This window comes from Ciconia boyciana, chromosome 1 (genome assembly GCF_034638445.1).
Source record: "Ciconia boyciana chromosome 1, ASM3463844v1, whole genome shotgun sequence".
NCBI classification, from domain to species: Eukaryota; Metazoa; Chordata; class Aves; order Ciconiiformes; family Ciconiidae; genus Ciconia; species Ciconia boyciana.
Window position 1 is genome coordinate 187,666,860 of NC_132934.1, and position 24,091 is coordinate 187,690,950.

Consider the following 24,091-nt stretch of genomic DNA (forward strand, 5'->3'; position numbering starts at 1 on the left):
GTTTATAGCAAATAGTGCCTTCAGTGCTTAACATGCTTTTGGACAAGGTGTTGGTCATCTCTTTACCAAAACCTGCCAGTGAGTAATACAAAATGCCTTCTAGTGAAGGGAGAGGCACCATTAGGACCATTTCTGATTTGACTTTGGGTAAAAGGAATAAATTATCTGAGCTGCTGCAGACAATATAAGGTGAACCTAGTATTAAAATTTTGCTAATTGTGAATGTACGTGTTTGACAGCAGACACAAATATACAACACTTGAATTGTCTGTAGATCACACTTGCTTCATTTTTTGATGTTGCAGTAAAAAAATTCAGGTGTTGATTATACATGTGTTGGAATATTTGAAATTCAGTGTAAGCACTTTGATACACTGAACTGCATACAGTAAAATCAGCAATTTTTTGTTAAAGGCATGGAGTTCTTATATGATGACACCGAACTGCATAAAGCTGCTAAATGCACGTTTGATTTAATCCACTTTAAAGCGGTTAACATATATTAATTATACTTCAAAAGTGAAGCTCTAACTGAAAAATTATAATCAGGAGGAATAAAACAGTAATTCTTAAATACTAGCTTGAAACTCAGTGTTAAAGATAACTTAGTTATAGAATCTGCCATTTTCAAGCCACAGAAACAGTTTTTGTCTTGGAAATATAACTGGTTTTGCTGGCAGATAAATGCAACAAAACTTAAAATACAAGCTTCCCAGTAGTTTTCCAAGAGACGTAATCAGTAATGAGACTCCATTTATAGCTGTTCAAACACACAAAGCAGCACCAATTCCTGCTTTAAGGTATACGTACTGGTTATAATAAATATTGTGGAGAATCAGGGAAGGTGCACTGGTAGAACAGCAAAAAGGACATGGATTTAATGTTGGTCAACACTAACTGGCGTTAAATTTTTTGAGAACTTGCATAAATGGCCTTAGTGTCTGGCTATTTATTTTAGTATACTTTATGAATATTCTAACATTTAAGTTTGCCTGAGTAGCACTGATGTATTTATTGTCATGCAGTCTATTCTGAGAACAGAACCCGATATAAAACAGTGGGAGTTAAGCCCACAAGCCTATTCTGTCCTTCAGCGACGTCCACGTCCAGCTTGTCAAAGTATTGCACTAAGCAGAAGCATGCTTTTGGCTCACATGAGAGTTCTTGGTCTTCCCTTCTGACTCTCAAGAAATCCCAGGAATTTCAGCGATGCCTGGCATTGCAGATCATGACTCCACAAATTGTGTTTGTCTTCTATGAGGGATTTTGCTGATTATTGCAGTTCACCCACCTACCAGCACGATCACATCTGATGGGTTCAGACCTTTGCAGTATTGCAAATTAGAGCCTTGAATGAGGGATCAAAGGGGCAGAGGGAGATCAAATGCTTGCTGCCTTGGCCAGTACAAGACTGGCATGTAGCAGATGTAAAGCTAGCAGGAGGCAGTTTCAAAGTAAATAAAAAGAGGTGGTTCTGCACACAGAATGTAATTGAGTTATTGAATTCCTTGCCAGAAGATGTGGATGTGAAGGTGGTATTTGCTAAAGGCTTACATGACCTTAGAGGAGACCAAAGAGGTATGTGAAAGAAAATGCACCGAAGGGTACTAAGATTGAGAGGACATCTGATTTAAGAGACCCCAAGCCTCAAAAACCTGGTGGACACTGGGATGCATACCCTGTAGGAGAATCATACGTGGCTGCTCTGTCCTTAGGCTTCTTCATGGATATCTGCTTTTGGCCATGTTGCTGGAGTCACGATGCTGAGCAAAGCAGACCTTTAGTCTGATCCAATACTGTTACTCTTGGGCTCTGCTCCCCCCCCCCACCCCTGCCTTTTATTTTCTCAGTTCTGTACTGTTGTTACACAGCTTGCATCAGGGATAGTTGAAGTTTCTTCATTACACAGCTTGCATCAGGGATAGTTGAAGTTTCTTCTTTTTAACCAGGGAAGTAACTTTTTAGCGGGAAGGCACTGAAGGCAAAGACAGGAGCAGCTCTTCTAAGGTTGTGTGTAGTCATTTACCTCTGCCTTTGCTAACTGCAGCTGCAAGAGCACTGGAGGCTGCAGCACAGTAGGACTTTCTGTATGCTTCAGTCTGGAAACGGTCTAGCAGAGCTCATTTGGTGCTCTTCCTGAGCTATAAGGCTTTTCCAGCCCCGGCATCTTGCCAACAGCTGTGGTGATACAGGAGCAGGAACAGCGTGTAGCTGTGCTACAGCATATTGTCTTACTCATGCAGGTTGTCTTAGGGATTTCTGCCCTGTACTCTGTGGGCAAACCTTAAAATCATCATCTGTGTGTGGCAGAAAAGTCTTATAGAGGTGGACTTTTATCATCATATGAGAAGGCATAAAATAGCCTACATGTTAGATTTCTGCCCTGTTGGGAAAGAACATTATGTGCTGTTCATTTTAGAAAATGTGTGGAAATATTACGAGACCTGGCAATGCTGCAGGCCTTAGATAAAGTTAGTATTGATAAGACTCCTAACCTAAGAGTACCTTTTTCTCTGTTTAGCTGAGTCTTATCAGCCTGGCTTGCAGGACCTTTAATTTGTCTCCTCTGAGATTACCAGTTTCAGCATTGAGAAAATATACTGCTTTATCCCTAATGCTTGCCAAAGGCTTTATTTAAGTAGTAGAGAGGCAATAAATGACTGGGTTTGGTGTTACAGTTGCTTGTTCTGTTTACGTTTTTTGATGCTTAGCCTGTTCATTGCTAGTTTGTTTGCTTAATTTTTTCTTCCTAATTGAGAGAGTCTGTACCCACCTCTGACCTGTTCTTTTTTTTTCTTCATCTGTTCACTATGGTACAAGATCAAGAACCTCCTTTGAGATAACAAGCAGCTTTCTGTGGAGCTGCAGCAGTAGATTTGTAGCTTGAGGTTTTCTATTAACAAATTTTTTAAAAAGTGAATCTCTCCATTCCTCTGACTTCTGCTGCAAAAAAGAAAACTGCCTTTCTGAAACCTGGCATATGAAAAGCCAAAAGAGAAATTTATTTTATTTTTGGTGGGGGTTTTTTTGTGGGGTGTTTTTTTTTGTTTTTGTTTTTTAAATTTAATAATTTCAGGATAATTAGACATTACTTGTGTTGTACAGCCTCTGTGTTGCACTGTGTTAGCATCTGTGCCTTCTCTGTAATCCCAAGGCCCCCAGGTAACGGTCACTGACACGAAGTCCCTCAGCCCTCCTCTTCATCTCCTAGTGCTCAGATATTGTAGGCTCTCTCGCCACACTGCTCCCTCCCCATCCTCGCTGCTCAGGGAGTCTGGCACTGCAAGCTTCCCTGAGCAGCAGGCCCATGGCTCTAGCAAGCCCCTTGGATGCTCATCTTCCTGGGGCATTTCCCTAGCAAGCAGCCTTGGGCTTTTACATCCAAATTCTCATCTCCTTGGTGCGCTCCTGCAGCTGGTGAAGTGCCACCCCCTTACACACGATGCCGAGTCCCTTCAGGAAATGTGAGCAAGAGAACCTGCCACCTCCTTTTGGCCAGGCTTTCCATACCTGGAACAAAGCTGCTGTTGTGGTGAGGTGGCGTCAAAGGCAAAAAAGACGTATCCTGGAAAAGCGTAGTGATCTAGTTTTTGAGGTAACTGAAGTAACACTTGGGGTGGAACTAGTGGAATCCTCCTTTTAACGTCCAGAAAGCTTGTGGGTTTCATGAACTCTATAAACTGAGGTTATGTCCCCAAAAGTCACAACACTGTAAACAAGGCAATACTATAGTCATTTTTAGTATTGTCAGCAGAAGTTTACAGACCTTCAGAACAGCTCGATTTTTAACAGTCATCTTCTAACTACTTGGTTTTGAAACCTTAACATGTTGGACTTGCATCTCATCATGCCCTAACAGTGTTTTAAATGAGTAGCTGGTGTTTACAGCTATAAATATTGTACCAGTTTTGTGAACATTTTTGTTTCTGAAGTAGCAGAGCAGTATTCTTTTCTGAAGCTTAAAATGAACAAACAAGGTGTTAAATGATAATGGCAGTGATGTTAAACTGTAACCAGCACACATAGAAACAGCTTTTTGGGAGACTGTTGCTTTAGCTGTGTGTGGTACTCCTACTACACGCATTTTTAGTAAAAGAAATCAACTGTCTAGTTCTACAGGATATTATGCAATTTCTTTCAGAAAGAAAGGCAGCTGTGCTTTCTTTTTCCAAGTGCTTGCTCATCCGCGTTCCTCAGGTGTCATCATACATCTCCCTCCTACCTTCCCCAGTCCTTGCCGTGCTTCTCGTTTTCTGGCATTTTATTGTGAATGATGATGATTTATAGAGGCAGTGTTTTGAGGCAATGTTCTGTATGATATACCAGTACATAGGACTTACAGAATGTCTGTTTCAAAAGTAATTAAAAAAACAGTGGTTTTTTCTGATCTTAATGTAATTTTCTGATCTTAAATTTCTCATGCCTTATCAATTGCTTTTGTTTCAACCTAGTAAATTATGCAAGCCTATCTCTCCAAATGAAAATAGTTTTAGTTTTTTAACTAGTAGTTGCTTTCCTGTCAATCTAAGAATTTCTACCCTGTGTTGCAGGACAGGAGACAAAATTAGGGTTAGGCAATAGTTATCTAGCAAAGATGAAATAATTCTAGCCTAAGAAAATAATATTTTTTCTGTCATAGACCCAAGTTAACTCGTCCCCATCATCCCCAATCCTGATTCATTAGTCAACAGAATTAGGGCAACATGACCCTTCTATGCAAATATGTTCACAGATGAGGCACTGCTGTTCTTAAATTGTTGCCTGCCCTTATTCTGCTTCTGTACTAATGGGGAGAGAAGGAGGAAGATAATTTTCTTCAGCTGTTCCCATCTTATTGAATGGAAACCTTGTAATGCTTTTAAGTAAGAGATGAAAATAACAATGCCACTGATTGCTGCAAATGATGATGTAATTTTTTTCCCCTTTAGGATCTAAAGAAATATTAACTACTGTAGAAAAGAAGTGACCAGTTGTCACTTGTGATGACCCCCTTACACAGTTGTAATAGGGACGACTGGAAAAACACAATTAAAAATAAGACATGAGGGTTTGAAAATGTCAATAGTGTAATTATGATGCTGTGAAACACTGGTTACTGGGTGAGCAGGTATTGGAGGTGTGGAGCTGGAGCTGTCATTTGACCTTGTTGCGCGGCCTGTGTATTTCACAGCATCAAGGCTACCTCCAAGAAACCACATCTGGCTTTAGAAGTCATTAGGCAGTAAGTGGCTGGAGACTGAGGGAATACTTCAAGGGAGCATCATCATGTATGTTTATTTTCTGGTTCTTATATTATTTCCTAGGCATCTACTTTTGGCCACTGTCTTTACTGATTTCTCCTTCTGAGTCAGGCTGCTGCCCAACCCTGACAAAGCCCCACAGCCCTCCTGGTGAAAGGGAGGGGTACGGTGAAAGAAAAATGAGAAGTAGTTGTATGATGTGGGAGGAAGACAAGATAAGGGGAAGGATGTGAGAGTCAAAGGATCAAAAACAGAGATTCTGCCCAGAGATGTGAAGGATCAGGGGATGGAAACAGTTCACAGTCACCAGGGGACAGTGGGCTAGATGGACCTTCGTCTGACGTAGTGCGGTCACTCTTATGTTTTGTCCTTATGTAGGAAAAAAACAAATAGGTGATAACTATGCCAGTGCAGTGCCAAGCATGATAAAAGAGCCATTGGCTTCTCCACCAATTGAAAAGATGGGCATACAAGTGTGGGAGGAAGGAATACAATGGGTATTTTGATCAATTTGGCACTGCTCTTTCATGAGCAGTCATTCAGGGAACTCATAGGAGCAGGGATATTCTTTTTTTTAGTGTATGTATGTGGGTCAGTCCTGCCTTCAGCTCCCTCTGTCCCTTCTGAATTGTCTGCTTGGTGGCCCTTTTTCTCACTTGAGAAGATGGGCAGGGAGGCAAGAGGAGCTGTCCTGTGTGGGAGCCAGTTAAGTGCCTCCTTGGGGGAGGGAGTTCCTTTTTACTCCTACCCGAGCAATTGAAGATCATCAGAGAAATTATGGAAATTGCCGTTCCTTCCTGATACTTGTGGAACTGTTCCGATAAGTTCATTGTGATCCAACTCTCAATGAGAGAAAGATGAATAGAAATACTTTGCGTGCACATCGTATTCAAAGCAATGTTGTTAGAACAACTGTTAGTATCTCTGACTTAAGCACTTGATTTTGCAGCTTTCTCATTGTCATAATAGTATTAAATATGCAATTTCCAACCTTAAAGAAAAGACAGAATAGGTAACTGATGTATAACTTGGTACCTTTTCTGGCACAGCCTACAGTGGTGGAACACAAGCATCTACCTGAGTGACTGAACATATGCAAAATATATTTATGTTATATTGAATATATTTATGGAGTAAAAAGGAAACATTATGCACAGTATGGAAGTTTTACGTGGTCATTTTGTTCATATACCAAAGCAAGACACGCCCCCACCCTGGTTTGAAAAGTTATTCAGGTTTATAACTAGTTTGAAGCATCTTCACTGTAGCAGATAAGGTGTGATTCAATGTAATTGTGGATTTGTTCAATGTGAGCAGGGAAGAGAATGATTTTGTCACCCCCATTTTCCTTCTGTTTCTGCTATGTGAATCAAAGAGCTGAGTGGCGTGCCTGCGATCAGAGACAGCATGTAAACATTTCAAACCCCGACACTTGTAGAAATGCATGAGTGCTCATGAAAATGGGAAAAGACGACAGCATTAAAGTTAGTGTTACAGCAGATGACTTTACATGTATGCCATAGATGTCAGTGTTATTTATATAGAAATAAAAAAAAATGCAGTGAAAAGTGCTTAATGTAATGAATCATTGAGTTTTAAATTAAAAAAAATAAAACAACACAGATTTATTTTTACTAATGATTAGAGGTGTACATTTTTCACTTTAAAAAAAAAAAAGGAGTTTCAAGTGCTCTTTTATATAGGTTAAGAGGGAAGTAGGTACTCTGAACCAAAGGCCTGGCAAATAAAAGCTTTCCAGTAAATCTCTTAAGAATAGCTATAGGCTATTCTTAGAAGATATTTCAAGTGGTTTTAGTTTTACCTGTGATTATCAGCTTATGAATAGCTTATATTCCAAAAGTATTTTCTGTAATAAATGCAGAACCATCAAATTCTCTACTGTGTTTTCATGAGTGAAGTCATGCTATGACAAAAAACTGTTACTGCTTTCTGATACTGAGGTGCTAACACTTCCTTATATTGGGCATCCTAAGAGCCCAACTGAAAGGCAAGCAACCACAGTATATTTTAATTAACATATAAGTATATTAATTGCTTGAAATCAAAATTGATTTTTGCTATTTTTCTCTTTTCTTTTCAACTGCAATGACATTTTAAATCTCAGTCAAAGATCCATTACAAGTGAAGGTTATAACCAGAAGCGTTTAAGTGAAAATGGATGATTTGACATCCTAGGAGCAACAGCCTCCTCCAGACTTTGTGCTTGTGCAGGCTGTGTATTTGACAGCACTGAGAGCCTGCTTTAAAACTTGTAGATCAGTTACAGAGCTTTTTTAGATTGTCTTGTCACTTTTTCTTGCTCATGTAGAGAATTGTGTCCACAAAGGGCTTTTCATGTAATTGTTCTGTGTGATGGTATTTCTAGTTCTTGTCCTAGATCAGCAAGATTTTAGATTTCTTTTAGGGGAGCTTTCACATTTGCTTTTTTACGGAAGTCCTAGAGATTCTTGTGTGTACAAGATTAGTGGTTAATGAGGATTTTTTTGAAGATATCAATTTGAAAATAACTTGGGGGGGAAGGGAGATGACACACAGTGATGGAGTTCTAGCTGGGACAGCCTAGGAGTGTAAAAGAAGTATGTAAAGAACTGTATTTTACTATATATCTTTTGTTTGTAGATAGTTAATGCGTTCGGACAAACTCAGAGAAGTTTTGGGGTACATGAACAGTTCTTCAGCTTGTATGCCTGAAATGTAGATGTGATTTTTTTTTTAAGCAGTTCAGTTTGGAAAAGTTCCACTTAGAACCACATCTTTTATGATCTGTAAATCTGTAATATGGGGACTGGATAAAAAAGTTAATCGTTTCTAGACAGTGGGTTCATTCTGATGGAGTATTCTAGAGAGGTTGGATTTCCCCATTTGGTAAAATCATATTGGAATATGTTTCAGCCACTGCTGCCTGGTCTGGAGACTTTGGGTCCCTCGCCAGAGATGAATTAAGAGAGGGACCCAGTTAACAACACCTATCGTATGTTACAAGTGAACATACGTGTATATGTAATACACATATACATACATACATATAAGTACATGTAAGTTACAAGTTTCACGTTGAAGGATGAGTGGACCTTGCATTTGCATTCCCAATAATACTAAGGATGGATTTGTTCCCTCTAAACTCTGGAAGAAAACTGTTCTCAGCCTGTCTTAGCTGTTTTCCTTGGTTGTCACTTCTAGTATGGGTTGTACTGTATTTTGTTGACATTCTTAGTATTTTTTTTCTATTGATGTTTTGGGAAAGTTGAGAAACTACTTGGTAGTTTTTTCTTTCTTTAATAGCATTTTACCTGAATTTTGGGTTCATTTGAGCTGTGAATGATGGTTGGGTTCAATGATGGACAAAGCTTAAACTTAGAGTTAGCGCAGTGCTTCTTTTTGCCTTTTGTGATGATTTTTCAGTCCACTTTTGCAGAGTGACTGGTTTGTAATGCTTGTGGTTAAATTTGTTACAGTTGTTCCATAGAAGCTATTAAAACTTTGTTTAAAATATAAATGAAAAGATTTGATAAATAGTGGAGATGAGGAGAAAGAAGGTATTTATTCTGTTACTTAGGGTGATGCATCTTAAATGCCAGCAGGTGGTCCATTCAAAACTAATAGTACTAGTTGCTTTTAGTAAGCCATTGTGCAAAGCAAGGGCTGTGTTAATTGCCTTTCCTTACCAGCACAAATGATTAGTAGGAAATAGTGTCTTTAGCATTGCAGGATGTCATTACTGGAAACCTGTTACATGAAACTTTGTCAAATATTTTTATTAGCCATTTGATATGTATATATAATTACAGAATTTAACATTCTGTGCAGATTCAACTCATTTCCCATAACAGAACTAATCCCCCCAGCATTATTTTGTTGGTTTACATGTTTTTGGCAATTGTTATTAATGTGATAACACAGTGACAAATTTGGTTTTAAGGGAGTTGAGAAATCATTTAACTTTAAAATCAAGTTGATTCATTTTAAACCTTCTTGCAATCTCGTTTTTTGTAAATTTAGTACAATAGATTAGCATAAACATTAATGAACATTCAAAATCATTTATTCCAGTTAAAATCCATTCTGAATTTCTTATAAGCAAAACATATTTTAAGCCTGCTTATTATATGAAAATACTCTTACTGCTGTTCATCAGAGCAGTTAGGTGTATGCACGTTAGTCATACAAGTACACAAAAATTCAGCTAGACTCTCTGGTTGAAAGACAGCATCAAGAAAACATGTATTACAAATAGCATAAAGCAGTCAATCTGTGTTTACAACGTTTAGCAGATAATTTTTATTAAATTCAGACATAAAATTTTCATTCAGTTTAAGTAAGCCAGAGATGGATGTCATTATGAGATTTACATACCATTAGCTCACATCAATTGATTAGCAGCCGAGCTCTGTGGTACAAGGCTAGTTAGATACATTATTTGTGATGCCAGGAGGCTGCAGGTCAAGGAGGTTTACTGGCTGCATGCTCGTTTCCTTTGCCTTTGTGATTACTTGATAAAATGAAGTGCATCACTGTGAACAATTGACCCTTTTGAACAATCCAGACTGGTCAGCAGTCTAAATCCACACTTTAAAGCCGTCATTATAGCCTCAAACTTAAGAGTTTCCAGGGTGCAGACAAAGGTGTTGTCCTCCTTCAGTACCAGTCGTGTACCGTTTTCAGACTTTATGAAGTACTTGAATTGAATAATGTTTGAAGATACCGAAAACTCCTCCGGAAATCCGTCCAGCCTGCTTTTGGACACCAGTACAATTCTGGATTTTATTTTTGCAATGAAATCAGGAGCATTACAAAAAATTCTAAGTCCTTGTGAACGATCGTGGCTGTCGGTTATTTCCAGGAAAGTAGTCTCTCGAGATGCTAGCTGTTCCTTCTCCCACCTTGATTTCACTGCATCCGAGAGTACCTTAAGCTGGAAAAAATCTGCTTCTTGTGCCAAAAGTTGATTTTCTCGAAACCCTTCTGGTAGCAGAAGTTCTCCATTTCGTAGGAAGTTGAGAATGTGTCTGAAAAGGAGTCCATCTCTGTCTATGAAGTAATGACCGTCTGCATCAAATGGGCACATTATTTTTCCATTTATGATCCCTTCCAGAAAAGAATCTGGATACTTGGTTAGTGTCTGTTTTTGTGTGATATATAGATACCCACCAACATTCAGAGTAATCAGAGACGTTTTATAGTCCTTGTCTTGCTCGGAGCCTTCAGAGTTGCTGTGTTTTTCTTCGCATTCCTTCTCTCTTCTGTTTATTTTTCTCTCCATTGTCGAAGCTAGGACAAAAAGCTAGCTATCTTGCTTAGTCCTTGTCAGCTTGCAGAGATATTTTTTTTTTTTTTTTTTTTTAAAAAAAGCACCTTTATTCAGCTCCGGCACGATGTTGGAATGGAAATGCTGCTAGCATTGCTCCGACTGTCAGCTTGGGTTTGCAGTAGGTGGCGTGTCAGCTGTGTATGCGGGGAGATATCAGGAATATGACTGTAAAAGAGAATTTGCATTTAACTGTATAAGGGAAGAAGGGTATAACAACTGTTTGTCTTTTTTTCCTTTAAGTCTAGGAAGTTTACGTAGTTTGGGGGGTTATTCACAGAAATGCATACTACTATTCTAAAAGACACCTTATTTTTAATGCTTTAAGATGTATATGTAGTATCAGCTGGCCAAATCATGTTTAGTGCTTATGGTGTTAAACAGATATTTTCATTTATGTTTCAAGGATTTTAATTTTCACAAAGCATCTTTTCACATTTTTTTGGTACCAATTACAGTACCTGATGCACACAGCAGGGCAACACTGAAAGGAAAGGTGTCCCTGTCTGTACAAGGGGGGGTGTCGTCTGTGGAGTGTGTGCACGTACATATTCCTCATTTATCAGACACGTGTGCAGTGGTAAGATGTTTTCACAGAAGATACTCTGGAAGTGATGCTGAGGACTTGTCAGCCTGACTGTTTTAAGTTTGTGGTGAAAGCTTCCATTTGCAGTCGATGGGAGTGTCCGCACCAACACAAGAACTGCAGCCTGATTAGGTTTTGCTTTTTGCCTTTCTCTATGCCACAGATAAAAATTGTTTTAGAGAGATTTACTATTTATGTTGGTTCTTTTAAGCCACTAAGGTTATCTAGCATCAGTTTGTTCTTTCTCGATAGAAACAAGTCAGCTGCCCTGCGGAACAAAGGGTTAGTGTGCCCACAGATAGCTTTGAACATCACATAACATTATAGCTTAGCAACACTTGGGTACGGGGAGGGGGGAAACGTCGGCAGAGCGCACTTGAATCAGATGGCTGTCTTCTCTCCACGGATCCGTGCTTTGAAGCTCACTCTCGGTTGCCCCTTAGAAAAAGGTTTCCCCTTTAAACATTTGCAGCTGGGAGCAGGAAAGGGAAAGCTCTCCACACATCTCTGTGTGCGTTTCCTTGGGGAGCGGGTGGGAGCCACAGCACGCATTCCCCAGCACGGGCCGGAGTGAGCGCTTGCCTTGGGCTGGACCTAGAGAGGAGGTCCCATCTTTTTCAAGATTTATTTTTCACTTTACAGGTAGATGTCTCCTGCTTTGCCCAATTAGCAGTGAAAAGTCAGATTATTCTTCTGTAAATTCTTCTGCTCTATTTTAAATATTTTATTCCTACTGCTCCCACTGTCTGTAAGGCTGTTTATCGATACTGTAGAGTCATCACTATAATATTTTATTAATTGATAACTGAATCTAGTAGAAATCAATGCACTTTTTTTTACTCATTAGTCTCCTTGCCAAGGTATTCCTAGCACTGATACGCTAAATTTTTCTGCTGCTGTATGTGATATATGAAGCAGATATTATTCATTAGATTTGATTTGTCAGGAATTAGTCATGGTTTTAATTTTAACTCTTCAATGCCATTGATATGTTTAGGATAACTTCAGTCAAAGAGATTTCAACCAGTTTCTAATTTTTCAATATTTGGACTTTTTTCAAAATTAACTCCTTTCACAATTAGTGAGTGAATAATTGAGAAAATGAAAGAGCTAATTAGTTTCAGGTATGATTTTTTTTTTTTTGCCCTTACAGGAGACATCCGTTCAAATTTAGTTTATTGTCAAGTGATGGAAAATTCAGTTAATGTGCTTAGATCATGCATAGGTACAGTGTTGAACCATCTTAGTGGCTGTTAAACCCTAATGATTTTTGTGGTGCTTTCATCTGACACAGTGATCTTGAAATACTTTGAAGCTGAACTCGGAATGTCCTGGCACAAGTAAGTAGGGATTTCCAAGGAGAGCTGGGATTTGTAAAAGATATGAAATTTTTCATGGCCAGCTAAGCTGTCTACATTTTAAGAGACAGCAGTTACAGAACAGTATCTGCTCACTTAGTTTTTCATGCTCATCATCTTCTGAATGTTCTAACACTTGCAGTTGAAATTTTCCACTTTTGTGAACAAGTAAGTATTCTTTGAAAGATCATGCAAAATCATTTTAGTGGTTTGTATGATAAAATATTCAAAATCGATTTGATGTGGAAAATATACTCTGTGGAGATCATGAATATTTACATTTAAACCTTTGAGACTTGAAAAATGTAAAGCTGCTGTAAAATTTTCATCACCACAAACCCATGTAACTTTACTTCACTGCAGCTGACAGTAATCTGTAACACAAAATTAAAGCCTGGCACCTCTTTGTGAAAATTTTCCACTTTCTGTGCCGTACTACAAGACAAATTTTCCAAAGAGCCCTCATTCTTCCTTGGTGATGCGTACGGTATTGCAGCGCGCATGTAGTTTTAGTGAGGTGGTTTCATATAGCTCACTGTTTAGTGAAGGTGTAGCTATGCCTAGAGGAACTGGATTTCTTTTTTCCTGTCTTTTTGTCCATGCACTGGAAGGTCATCCAAAAGTTCATTTTGGTAAAGGTATGCAAGCATTTCTTGCAATCAAGTTAGAGACTTTGACCATTCTTGTGTTCTGAGAGTCTTTGTGTTGTGCACCAGGCAAGTGATGGCTGAGATGTGCCCAGCACATCCTGGATCTTCTTGCTTCCCGCTTGAATTGAGACAGAGCAACTTGCTGCTTTGTGCTGTCCCATGCTGTGAGCAAACTGCCTCTGTTTCTGTCCTGTACAGCTGAAGTATCCTGTTTGCTGATGTTGGTAGCTAGCAATCCTGAAGTGACTGCTGCTTCACAAATTGTTAGTGTCACCTGTTCGCTGGGATTGGCCATTCAAGGGAGTAATAGCGCTGGAATCCAGCAATTGCAAGGATATTGTTTGGGTTCCAGATTAAGTCAGAAAATACACTGAGCACACTCTTTCACACACACTTAAGAGAGTGGCTGTAGTAGTAGTACTCCATTTTCAAGTCACTCACCCTTTGGGCTGTACCAGGAGGGCAATCCATGGAGCTTTTCAGTTTCTTCACAATCAGACAAACTGTCCTGGAGACAGTGAAAATGCAGTGCTGGTGTCTATCAGCTACACAGCAAAACAAATCCAAGGAGGAGGGGGCTAGGCATCTGCCCCTCATTCTGTCCTACATGTTTCCTTTTGGAAAATTACCTCACTCCTCCTCAACTTCCATCCTCCTCCTGAACCTCCTGGTCTGGAAGCTTGAGCACACCATGGAGCTGAGGGTTCAGAACTGGAGCACACCACAGAAAAGTTGGTGCTTTACCTAGGGTTCAGCTTACTCACATGTCTGAACAGCATCAGCTTCACTGAGAGTCTGTTGTCAGTGAAAATGACCTGACAGAAAACAGCTACTTCTATTTATTACAGTACAAAAGGATATGAGAGAAATCTCAGCTATAAGAGGTAGAGATTTTTTAAAGTGTATTAGGAAGCCGTGCTAATGAAATCTGTTTGGGTTATTGAGGCAATTTGCTAGTCATTTAATGTCATAACACAGAAAATTGGCCAGGTTGTTGGACAATTAAACCGTTCAATAGTTACTATCTCACAGTTTTAGTAGCATAGACATTCTCATTCCAATAATAACTCCAGCCGGGATGTTGATTAACAGCTACTGAAGACAAGCTTTACACACTAATTGAAATTGAAGATTTTCAAATCATCAAGTCTGAACAATTTGCATTCAAGAGTTTTAAAAGAGCTATCTGAGAAACTCTGTCAACAGTTGCTGTTGATATTTTTAATAATTTTTGAGCACTGCAGTTCTGCAAGACTGAAAAAACAAATGCTGTGCCAGTATTTGAAAGGTGAAATGGATGGCCCAGGTATTTAAAAATGAAAAGAGACTGTATGAAAAACAATAAAACATCTGACTTGGAAGTCAATCAGTTAAAAGTTAAGGGAGAGTAATATAATACTAATCAATGTGGGTGGAGGGAAAAATGGATTGTGCCAATTTTTTTTCCTTTTTTTGGATTACAGTTTGTTCAGCAAAGGAGGTAATGCTTTTTTTTCTGTTAATCTTTGAGTATGTCGCATTTGTCATCTTGAATTAGAATATATGCTGTATTAGTTTCCCTCTCATTTAACTATACAAAAATTATTTGCCAGGTTTCAAACTTGCAAGTGTTAAGCAGAGAATCACCACTAAAATATTGCTGTGATTTGGTTCTTGGTCCTATTTATTTTTAGTCAGTGCTCAAGAAGGAGATAGTTACTGATGAAGTTTGGAGATGATACAGACTGAGAATGTAATCAATAAGGAGATACATTGCTGATGCAGAACCATTTGGGTAGTTGGTTAGGATAACATTTTAATAAAGCCAAATATGAAGTTTATACGCCTAGGAATATCCTGTAGACGGGGCTTGCAGTATGTGTGTTTGCAGGAGGGGTAGGGCAGAGGCTATGCCCTGTGTATAATGCATCATCGACAACTGAACATGAGGTCATCATTCTGTGCAGTGGCCAGTAAAACAAATGTACTGTGTATCTGGATGAAGACCGGGCAATCCTGTTCTCTAGCTGTGTAGCTACCAGGGAATGGTGATCTGAGAAGGGCAACAGCTTTGAGGCTGCCCTTTGAATGGAAGAGAGGTGCCACAAAGTGCCTCTGGTCTGGAAGAGCAGAGCTGAGGTCTAGTGTAGGAGGGGGCTGCTCCTTGTCCAGCCATCACATACAATAGCCTGGGAAGCTACACAGTGGTGTAGGTGGGCAGCGGGAACTACTGGGGCTTCCGACTTGGACACTGGGAAGCAACAGCCCAACTTCTACCTGCTGAGGAGCTGGAGGCACACGTGCCCATAGCCTGTCCTTACTGCACTTTCTTCCACTTTTTCCTGCTGCCTGGGAACCGTGGTCCTGAGGCAGGTCTTCATCTCCTCCTTCCCTGGCACCTCTCACAAAGAGGTAAACTCTAGATCCTGTCCCACATGCTATCAAGTCTGGCTGTGGGGCCCACAGCTCAGGAGAGATATTCATGAACTGAATTTTCTCAGGCCAGTAAGAATGATTAAGAAGCTGAAAAATAGGCCTAATGGAAGATTCGAGAAAACATGATTTATTTGTATTAGGCTTGATAAAGGTGGAGAGTGCATAAGTGCTTGGATGAGCAGAAATGCTTTCATAGCAGGCTCTTCAACTTAGCAGTCAATGATCTAACAAGACCCAGTGGCTGGAAATTGGAGCTGGGTGCAGTCAGACTATAAAACTAACACATTAAAATCTCCAAGTCCATCTCTCTCTCAAAAAAACCCCAAACAAACAAACAAAAAAACCCCAAAAACCAAAACAACCCCAACCCCCGTCAGATCATCTTCTGCACAATTCCAGTAAATTTCCCCAGTGCCTGTTTATTAGGATTGCCATTTTATCCACATTCTGTTCATTTGATGGTGATTGTCAGCAGGATTTGAAGCTGGAATCGGCATCTGCCCAGCATATCTCCCTGTCATCTCACTCAAAAAGTCAACAGCTGAAATTCCTTTATGAATTTGTACTGGGGCATTCAGGCAGGGAGGTCAGGGTGAGCATACATTTGGCAACTAATGATGAAGCTACCGGTTACGTAGACCAGCCTGCCTGGAGCTGCACTCACAGTGTACTTGCACCTTCCACCCTGCGCATAGGGCAATTGAGAGTGTAAGATGCTTCGGAAAATGTTTGTTTTCCCTTCTAATCACTGGTCTTAGCTAGTCTTCCAGACCTATTCATTTATCTTCTACTATCTGCTTTATTTTGAGTACGTATTTTTAACAGGGAAATTGCCACTTTCATGCCTTATTCATCCTTTGGCTTCTAGGCTGATGTGACTATGGAAATACCAAGGCAGATATGTAGCACTTTGGATGTCTTTTCATTGCAGCTCTGGTCCTGCAACACGTGAAGACAGACCCAAGTCTCTGAACTTGAGTTTGGTGAATGAGGGCTAATTAGGCTGCGAAGGGAGTAAAAACTGTGTTCCCCCACTGCAGTCTTGCATCTGGAGGTTTGCATGCATCTCTGCAGATTTATTCTGCTAGACTCTGGATGTGTTGAAATCCCCAAGAGGGTCCAGGGAAAGTGGGACATAAACCTTGGCTTTTGAACAGTGGATGAGCTTTGACAGCAGACTAGCTTAGCTGCAAGGCGGTATTCTTGGAGACTGCGGACAGCCTTGTACTGTGAAGCAACTGGAACATTGAAAGCCAAATCCGGATCAGTGGTAATTAAAAGAGGGTATTAGCCAAGACATCAAAGATGAGATATTACTAAGGATAAGCATGTTTAATTGGCAGGTTCATTTCCTAAATAGTTGGTGTGGGGAAGCTATCTGGTTCACTGATCCTGATTCTTAAATTTAAGAATAATTTGAAAATTGTGCAAGGTGCAGAGAGATTGATAGCAGCGTGTCGGTGTTCAGACAGCTGGGCTGGATGGCTCAGATGAGTATAAGCTAGTTAGTGTTGAACCTGTACTATAGAAACTAGTGGAAAAATTGTCATGGAGTTCAAGAGGTAGAAAAGATCAGAAATATAATGAACACTAGCAGACATGGCTTTATGTAAAGGTTTTCTGGTCAAACAAACAAACACACACAATTTGGGAGATTGTGAGTTTGATAAAGTAACAGCATGTTTGCAGCCTACTTAGCATTTCGTATTGTACATAATTTAGAATCTTGTGACATTCTGATTTATGTCTAAAAAAAAAAATAGCTAGCACAGAACAAGATTAAAAACTGACTGACAGTTATCAGAAAGTAATTATCAGTAGGAAGCCACTTGGGTTGTAGTTTGAAGGGCTTCCTCCAGGATTAGCAATAGGGACAGTAGTAAGTGAGAATCACTGCTTATAAAATGTGTTGTGATTGACACAAATGCTGGTCAGACAGTGAATAACTATGACAGGACTGTCATGATGTGACTGGGATCGCTTAATTCACAGAATCTGTTTAAAGACAATGCATTTTAACCAAGCCAAAGGCAATTATACACCTAGGAACAGAGAATGCAGAACACATAGGTAAAATGTGAGGCTTAGAAAAGACTCAAAATAGATGTATTAGTGATATAATAGCCAGTCAGCTCCATCAACCCCCAGAGCCTGATTTTTAGAGACAAATTGATCTTAACCCAGTTTTAGCCACCTAAACATGAAGCACAGTCATGGGATGCAGACATACACTTCCCCACAAAAAACCGCCAAAAACCAAAACCACAAAAAAACCACCAGCACAGGGCAGATCATTGAATCCTAAAAGAGATGAGACCAGTTTTCTTCTGAAAGTCTTCCTTCCTCCCTTTCTCAGCTGAATTCAGAGATTCTGCTGAATAACCTTGAGATGGCTTAAGTGAGGCGAGAGAAATTCCAGCTCCTGTATCTGTTATTTTACCTCCGTATATGGTTTTGGTAAGACCAGTACAATAGTATTATGTCTATTTTCTGGTCTCCGTATTCTTAAAACATCATTGCAAGATTGAACAAGGTGCAGATAGGAGACCCGAAACTGATTTAAGTGTGGCGTAAATGCCTTGTGGTGAGATAATGCATGAGCTTGAATTACTTCATTTATTGAAAAGGTGATTGAGAAGTGACTTGATTACAATGTGGAAGTACTTTCAAAGGGAGAAAACACCAGGTACTAAAAGATTCTTTAGCATAGTATAGAAAGTCATAAGAAGAACCAACTGCTATAAGCTGAAGGCAAATTCATATTAGAAATTAAGCAGCAATATTAGTACCACTTTAGCCACAAATAAGTTACTAGGTTCTGTACGGAAGAAAGAGGATAAAATTTATCTGTCTGTGATACACAGGAGGTCAGGCAAATTTGCTAAGTTGTCTCTCCTGACTGTGAACCTTAGGAATCTGTAAAACTAGAAGTGTTTTAATACCAATTTTCTTTGTTTTATTCAAAACTACCTGGAAAAATATGGCATTCTTATTTCTTTCAAGGATTTAGTTTAAATCAAACCAAGAAATTTTAGATTATATCGTTTTAGAATACATGGTGTCAAAGTAATCGCTTTCTGCATTATCCAGGGAGAGCAGACTTAGATTTCCAGATGCAATAATATTTCCGTCTATAAGGCAATGGAAAAATTAGAGGTGTGTTACTTGGCCTTGGTGTGTTACTAAAAATCAGAGTGCCTTGTGTTACTTGGCATCAGTACTTCTAAGCGTTTCTGTTATCTTCTGTGACGTTGCCAGCTGAAGGTGACAGTGACAGTGTAGTACCCTACGCCAATAGCAAGATGAGTCTCTCTGTTGGAAGGACATTTTAAATGGGGAGAGCTAATCAAGCCATTAAAACTCATCCTTTCTTGTTATGCAGGGCTTTTCCAGAGGTGTTTGTTTTACACATATTGCACTGGCTATGCCCAAAAGAGATGGATAAATTGTCACGCACACACCCCCACACACACACTATGCACTAGAACATCGTAGTACAGAAGCAGGTGTTTGCCCACCATTGCTTCTCTCTTTCTTTCTACATCAAGTTGCTTTTAATTTTTGGGTTTTTCCACCTTTACAAAGTAGGCTGGTACTATTGCACTGCTCTGTTAGTTGTTGTTGCTTTAGGCAAAAAGATGTTCACATTGGATTACAAAGGGACTGTGTTACAGAGGTGAATGTACAGAGAGCAATATTAACTAAAACTTGGTATGTGATCTCCTGGATTACTAGCTGCAAGTTTTTATTTCTTTTCCCTGAGTCTTAGCATATGTAGTATTATTACTTTATTGTGTTATGTTCCTTTAGTGAACAATTTTTTTTTACTGTAAGAAGGTGAAAATAGGTTACTCTTTTTCTGAGTATAGGAATAAAATTAACTCTCGTTTTATCTTCCACTAATTTTGGGTACTTTGATGATTGTGTTCTCGTTGTAGATTATTTTTTCATGGTCACTGACTATATTCAATGTACACTTCCAGAAAACAGTTCCTTAATAAGCTGGGTGCAACAATCTAGAGAAAGGAGGACCATACAGTTACCATCTCTTATTTAAAATTTGATCTTTGTGATACATTCTTAATATGCAAAACATCTAATGGTGAAATAAGGAAGTCTGGGGGATACCAGCTGTGCAAGCAAATTTTTCCTGCTTATTGCTTTGGTGTCTAAATAGCAGAGATTTTAGAACTTAATTTGAGATTTGAGAACTTATAATTACATTATATTTACTAAATGCTTAATTAGTGAAAAATAATTCAAATGTTGACCAAGTTGGTGAATCTTATTTTAATGTCCATTTTTGCTTTGTTTTTTTCATTCTAGATAAACTTTCCTTGGAAGGAATAGTGGTGCAACGTGCTGAATGCAGACCTGCAGCTAGTGAAAATTACATGAAACTGAAAAGGTAGGAGTGCTCTATTGCAAATGGATATGTGATATCTGACTTTGATGCTTTTATTATTGCCTCATTAGGGATGGATGACTTCAGTATTATCACGGTCTTACATAGGATTTATACTGGATTGGAACTGTTCTTGCTTTTGGGGTGGATTTACTGTAGGGAAGGAATGAAGGCTGGTGTGGGGCTTGTACCTCCCTCTGGTATTGTCTGGTGGGATGATGGAGACTTCTGTGTTCCATCACGTGCAAAACTCTTACTTGAGCACACATTGTGCATCTTCATACCTGAACGTATGAATGTATGGCTATATTCGAATGTGATTAAAGCTGAATTTCCTGAGGACTTAAAGGTTTACGTTGGTCTGGTCAGGACAAGCTTCTGGCGTATGGGTTTCTGTGTGGATCATCCAAATTTAATTCCACTTAATACTGTGCCATGCTAGATGAAGAGCACCTCTGAAAAGATATTTTAAATGCCCAAAATAGGAAAGAGTTCAGGAAGAAGTGCTAGACCTAAACTGTCACACTTGCTAGAAAAGGTAGTGGCTGAAAATGTCGGAAGTGGCATGGAAACCTCAAGACATAAATTTAACAGAATCATTTAGTGACTTTTGAAAATTTAATCCGATACATCTAGAATTTACCATGTGATTCATATATCATATGGATAATTAACGTGATGATGTTCTCTAGTAATAAATCAGATTTTCAATTGAATAGTGAATTATATGAGATACATACTTATGTATTTTAAGCATGTGGGTTTTAATTAAATCACCCTTTTATATTGTGAGTTTGTTGTAAATAGAGAAATGCAAAGCAGGAGATTTCAGGAAGAGAATTGTCTGTGACTAGTTTTAGAATCATCAAAAGAAATGCAGAAGAGGCAAAGTGATGTTTTTCCCCAATTCCTGATGCATTTTCTGTGTATCATATACTACATTTACAGTATCTTACATTTTATTAACCTCCTCTGTCATCTAAACTGCTCCAGTATTTCCTTGTTGTGTTCATTCAATTCTGAGACTTTATGTTCTAGCTGTTGGCAAATCAGTACCATAAGTTTGCTCATGTACAGTGAACTACTTCATTTCAGACTGTGTTCTGTGATTGCTATCATGGTTTTTGTCATCAGTGTGAAATGGAGTATGAAGCAAATGTGACGTTACTAGAAAAGGATTCATTTCAATCTGACAATTTTAAATTTATACAAATATAGACTGTGGGGTGTATTTGCTTCATAATTGTTTTAATCACAGGTTGCCTGATGTAAGTGCTTTTTTGCATTTTGTACACAGTCTTCTATTAGTTGATCAGATAAGCTTCTTCTGGTAAAGCCACAGCAGGAGACCAAAACAAAACCAATAGCTTTAACGACATACTACCCAAACTTTGAATTTGTCAGCATTCTACTTTGTCACGCATGCATGCATGCAGCCCCTCCCGGTCTTTGATTTTGTCATGTTCAACTCCTTTAGGTGCAACAAAGATATAAACAGGAAGGCAGGTTTTGTGTTTGGAAGCACTGGCAGCTTAAAACTGACGGTACCCTTGGTTTTTCTTTCCTGTAGAAAAATTGTCAGGCTCTGTATGCCTAGTTTCTAACTTTTCATGTTATTAAAGATTTTTTGCCTTTTACCAAAAAGTTAAAAAAAAAATATATATCTTATCTGGTGGGAATCAGCATGAGATTTAGCAGCTCTAGCAGTCACAGCCTCACAAGAAATTGGTTTATGTCCAAATATCGTCTCTGGTATTTGAGTAGTAAGATCTAACTTTTCTCTTCACTGCCTTTACTCTCTCTCCCACCCTCAACATGCTGCAGTCTGTATTTGTGCTTTAAAAAAGTGACAGCATTGAAGATAAACCACATAAGTCCTAGAACTGTGTTATATTAAACCATTTTTATTCACTTTTCTATTTACTATTGTGCTTTACATGAGAGAGACTCTCCAAAGGTGGAATTGATAATATTGATAAAACAGCAAGTCTGTTGTGTAGGCTTTAAGTGCTACAATAGTAAATTGAGTCGGGAAGGAAATAAAATTAAAAGATAAATGCAGTTGCTTCAAACTTTGAAGATCTAGAAAATGAAGTTAAGCTGCACACTCCAATAACTGTAATCATTGGTTTTCTGAGAGCTGGCAGTGACCAAAAGGGATTATATGCCTCCCTGGTATTAAATGCAGATATGGATCCCCTCTATTTTACCCTCTGTATCTGGGTCAAGGAGATTGGCTGCTGGGTGCGTGGCATGGCATTTGATTTCCATGCTGCTCTGTAGAGTTTCAGTGAGAGGACAAAGTGATGGTCCTGTGATGGGGTTGCCAGCAGTTAGGTGGGACATATGTGTGACGTGTGGGTTTAAGGATGGGTAATGAAAGCACGGAATTTGGTGACACGTATGGGTGAAAGCGTTGTCAAATGTAGCGGATGGAAGGAAGGGTTTTTTGTCAGGGACCAACCTTTGATTTAATTATGGGAAGGATGTAGATGGCTGATGTTTAGAACACTTTGAATACAAGGTACAAATGTGTGTCTAAGGATAGCTAGTCAGAAAGGTAAAACAAAGGTTGTGTGACCTTCACTTGGTATTTTCCATTTTGGAAGTTCTATTGTTGGCAGATTTATTTATTTTTTTCCATTTTCCTGAACTTCAAGTTCTGGAAGGGGAACAAATACCATGAAACACCTGCTATCCTGCACTAGTAAAGCTTCATGCTATTGAATTTCCTAGAAATTTTTTATTAACAATGTATTTGTTCTTTGTAATGCCTTAATGATTAGTTATACATTTGCAGTTACTCCTGGTGATGCTGTTGCGGCTAGCTGGGAAATAATATGTGGTTTCCAAACACCTGTCCTAATTTCTGTCTTGTGGGAGTGGATCTCATGGTCTTACTTAAAAATATTTGGACTGCATGATGGAAAAAAAAATAGGCAGGCTCTGTTCCCAACTGCAGACAGTTTTACTGTGTGGTAGTCACAGAAGATACTCTCCCTACGCTACTCTTTCTGGTTGATGCTTCCCTTCTTGCCCCATCAAGCCTGTAGGACATAGGAGGACAGTGGCATGTGAACTGTTGTAGCAGAGGGTGTGTATCACAGATGGGGTTACATACAAGGTGCATTGTAGAGTGCACACTATATTTGCACCAGTCTTGTGCCCCCACCATGCATGTCACCTTAGGTAGGTGGCCTTTTCCTTCTGCCAGGCTGCCCTAGGTGGGCTCCACATCCACCCCAGATGGTCCTACTCAAACTAGATTATTTTATTCATCTCACTGTAGTCAGCTATCCCCCATAAGGAAGCATTATCTGTCCCTTAATTTTGTCTTTCTGAGGCTTAAGAGATTTTTATTTCCATTACCTTCATTCCGTGGTCCCAGTACTTAATCGCCTTGGGGTTAATGACTCCCCAAAGAGAGAGGTCTTCCAAGAGGCTAGTCTGCACTGGGAAGGATGGGACACAGGGAGAGAGGAGTCCCCCAAACATTTAGGATCCCCTCAGGCTCCAGATGACTTGAGGGGAGATGAGAATAAGATTTTGATACTCCTGAGGGGCTTTTGCTATGCACAAAAGAGAGAAAGTGAGGGACTAGTATGCACCCCACCTCATATTCTCCCTGCCAAATTACCTGTTTCCATCCTTGCACTGGTCTTCACATCTGTTCTGTTCTTCCCTCTGACCACAGCAAACCCTCTTCTTCCCCAATTTTTTCTAAGTCCCCCTTTCCCATTTCTGTATACTTCTCTTTCTCCATTTCCTCACAGAAACATTTTTTAAATTATTTTTTTTTTTTTTCAAAAATAATTTGAACACATCTCAAACTACTTTTATTTTTGAGGAAAAGTTGAGGAGAAAAAACCATAATCTCTGGGAGATCAATATAACTTCTGCAAAGCTCCAATTCAGACTGACATTGTCAAGCTGAGTCGCTACAACAAGGTCTCCAGGACTGCTCAGGTCCTTTGCAATGGGGTGGCCGGGCACCAGGCTCGCAGTTCTCGGGGGAGGGTTTGAAGGCACGTGCAAAGTGCATCTCAAGCGGTTGTTGAATGCAGTGTTTGATAGCGCTTCCTCAACAATAGTGGATGGCAGGCAAAAACTG

At 39.3% G+C, this 24,091-nt stretch overlaps 2 protein-coding genes across 3 annotated transcripts in view; one reads left to right on the forward strand and one right to left on the reverse strand.

Annotated features, from left to right (window-relative positions):
• Window positions 1-24,091, forward strand: part of GTF2F2 (general transcription factor IIF subunit 2) — a 92,408-nt gene that overhangs the window by 21,676 nt on the left and 46,641 nt on the right. For both annotated transcript variants that reach the window (XM_072850183.1, XM_072850182.1), the window contains one exon: window positions 19,902-19,983. In XM_072850183.1, the coding sequence (XP_072706284.1) occupies window positions 19,902-19,983 (82 nt within the window). The remainder of the gene's footprint in view (window positions 1-19,901; window positions 19,984-24,091) is intronic.
• KCTD4 (potassium channel tetramerization domain containing 4) lies at window positions 9,748-10,521 on the reverse strand. The gene has a single exon (XM_072854311.1). The coding sequence runs from the start codon at window positions 10,519-10,521 to the stop codon at window positions 9,748-9,750; it is 774 nt and encodes a 257-aa protein (XP_072710412.1).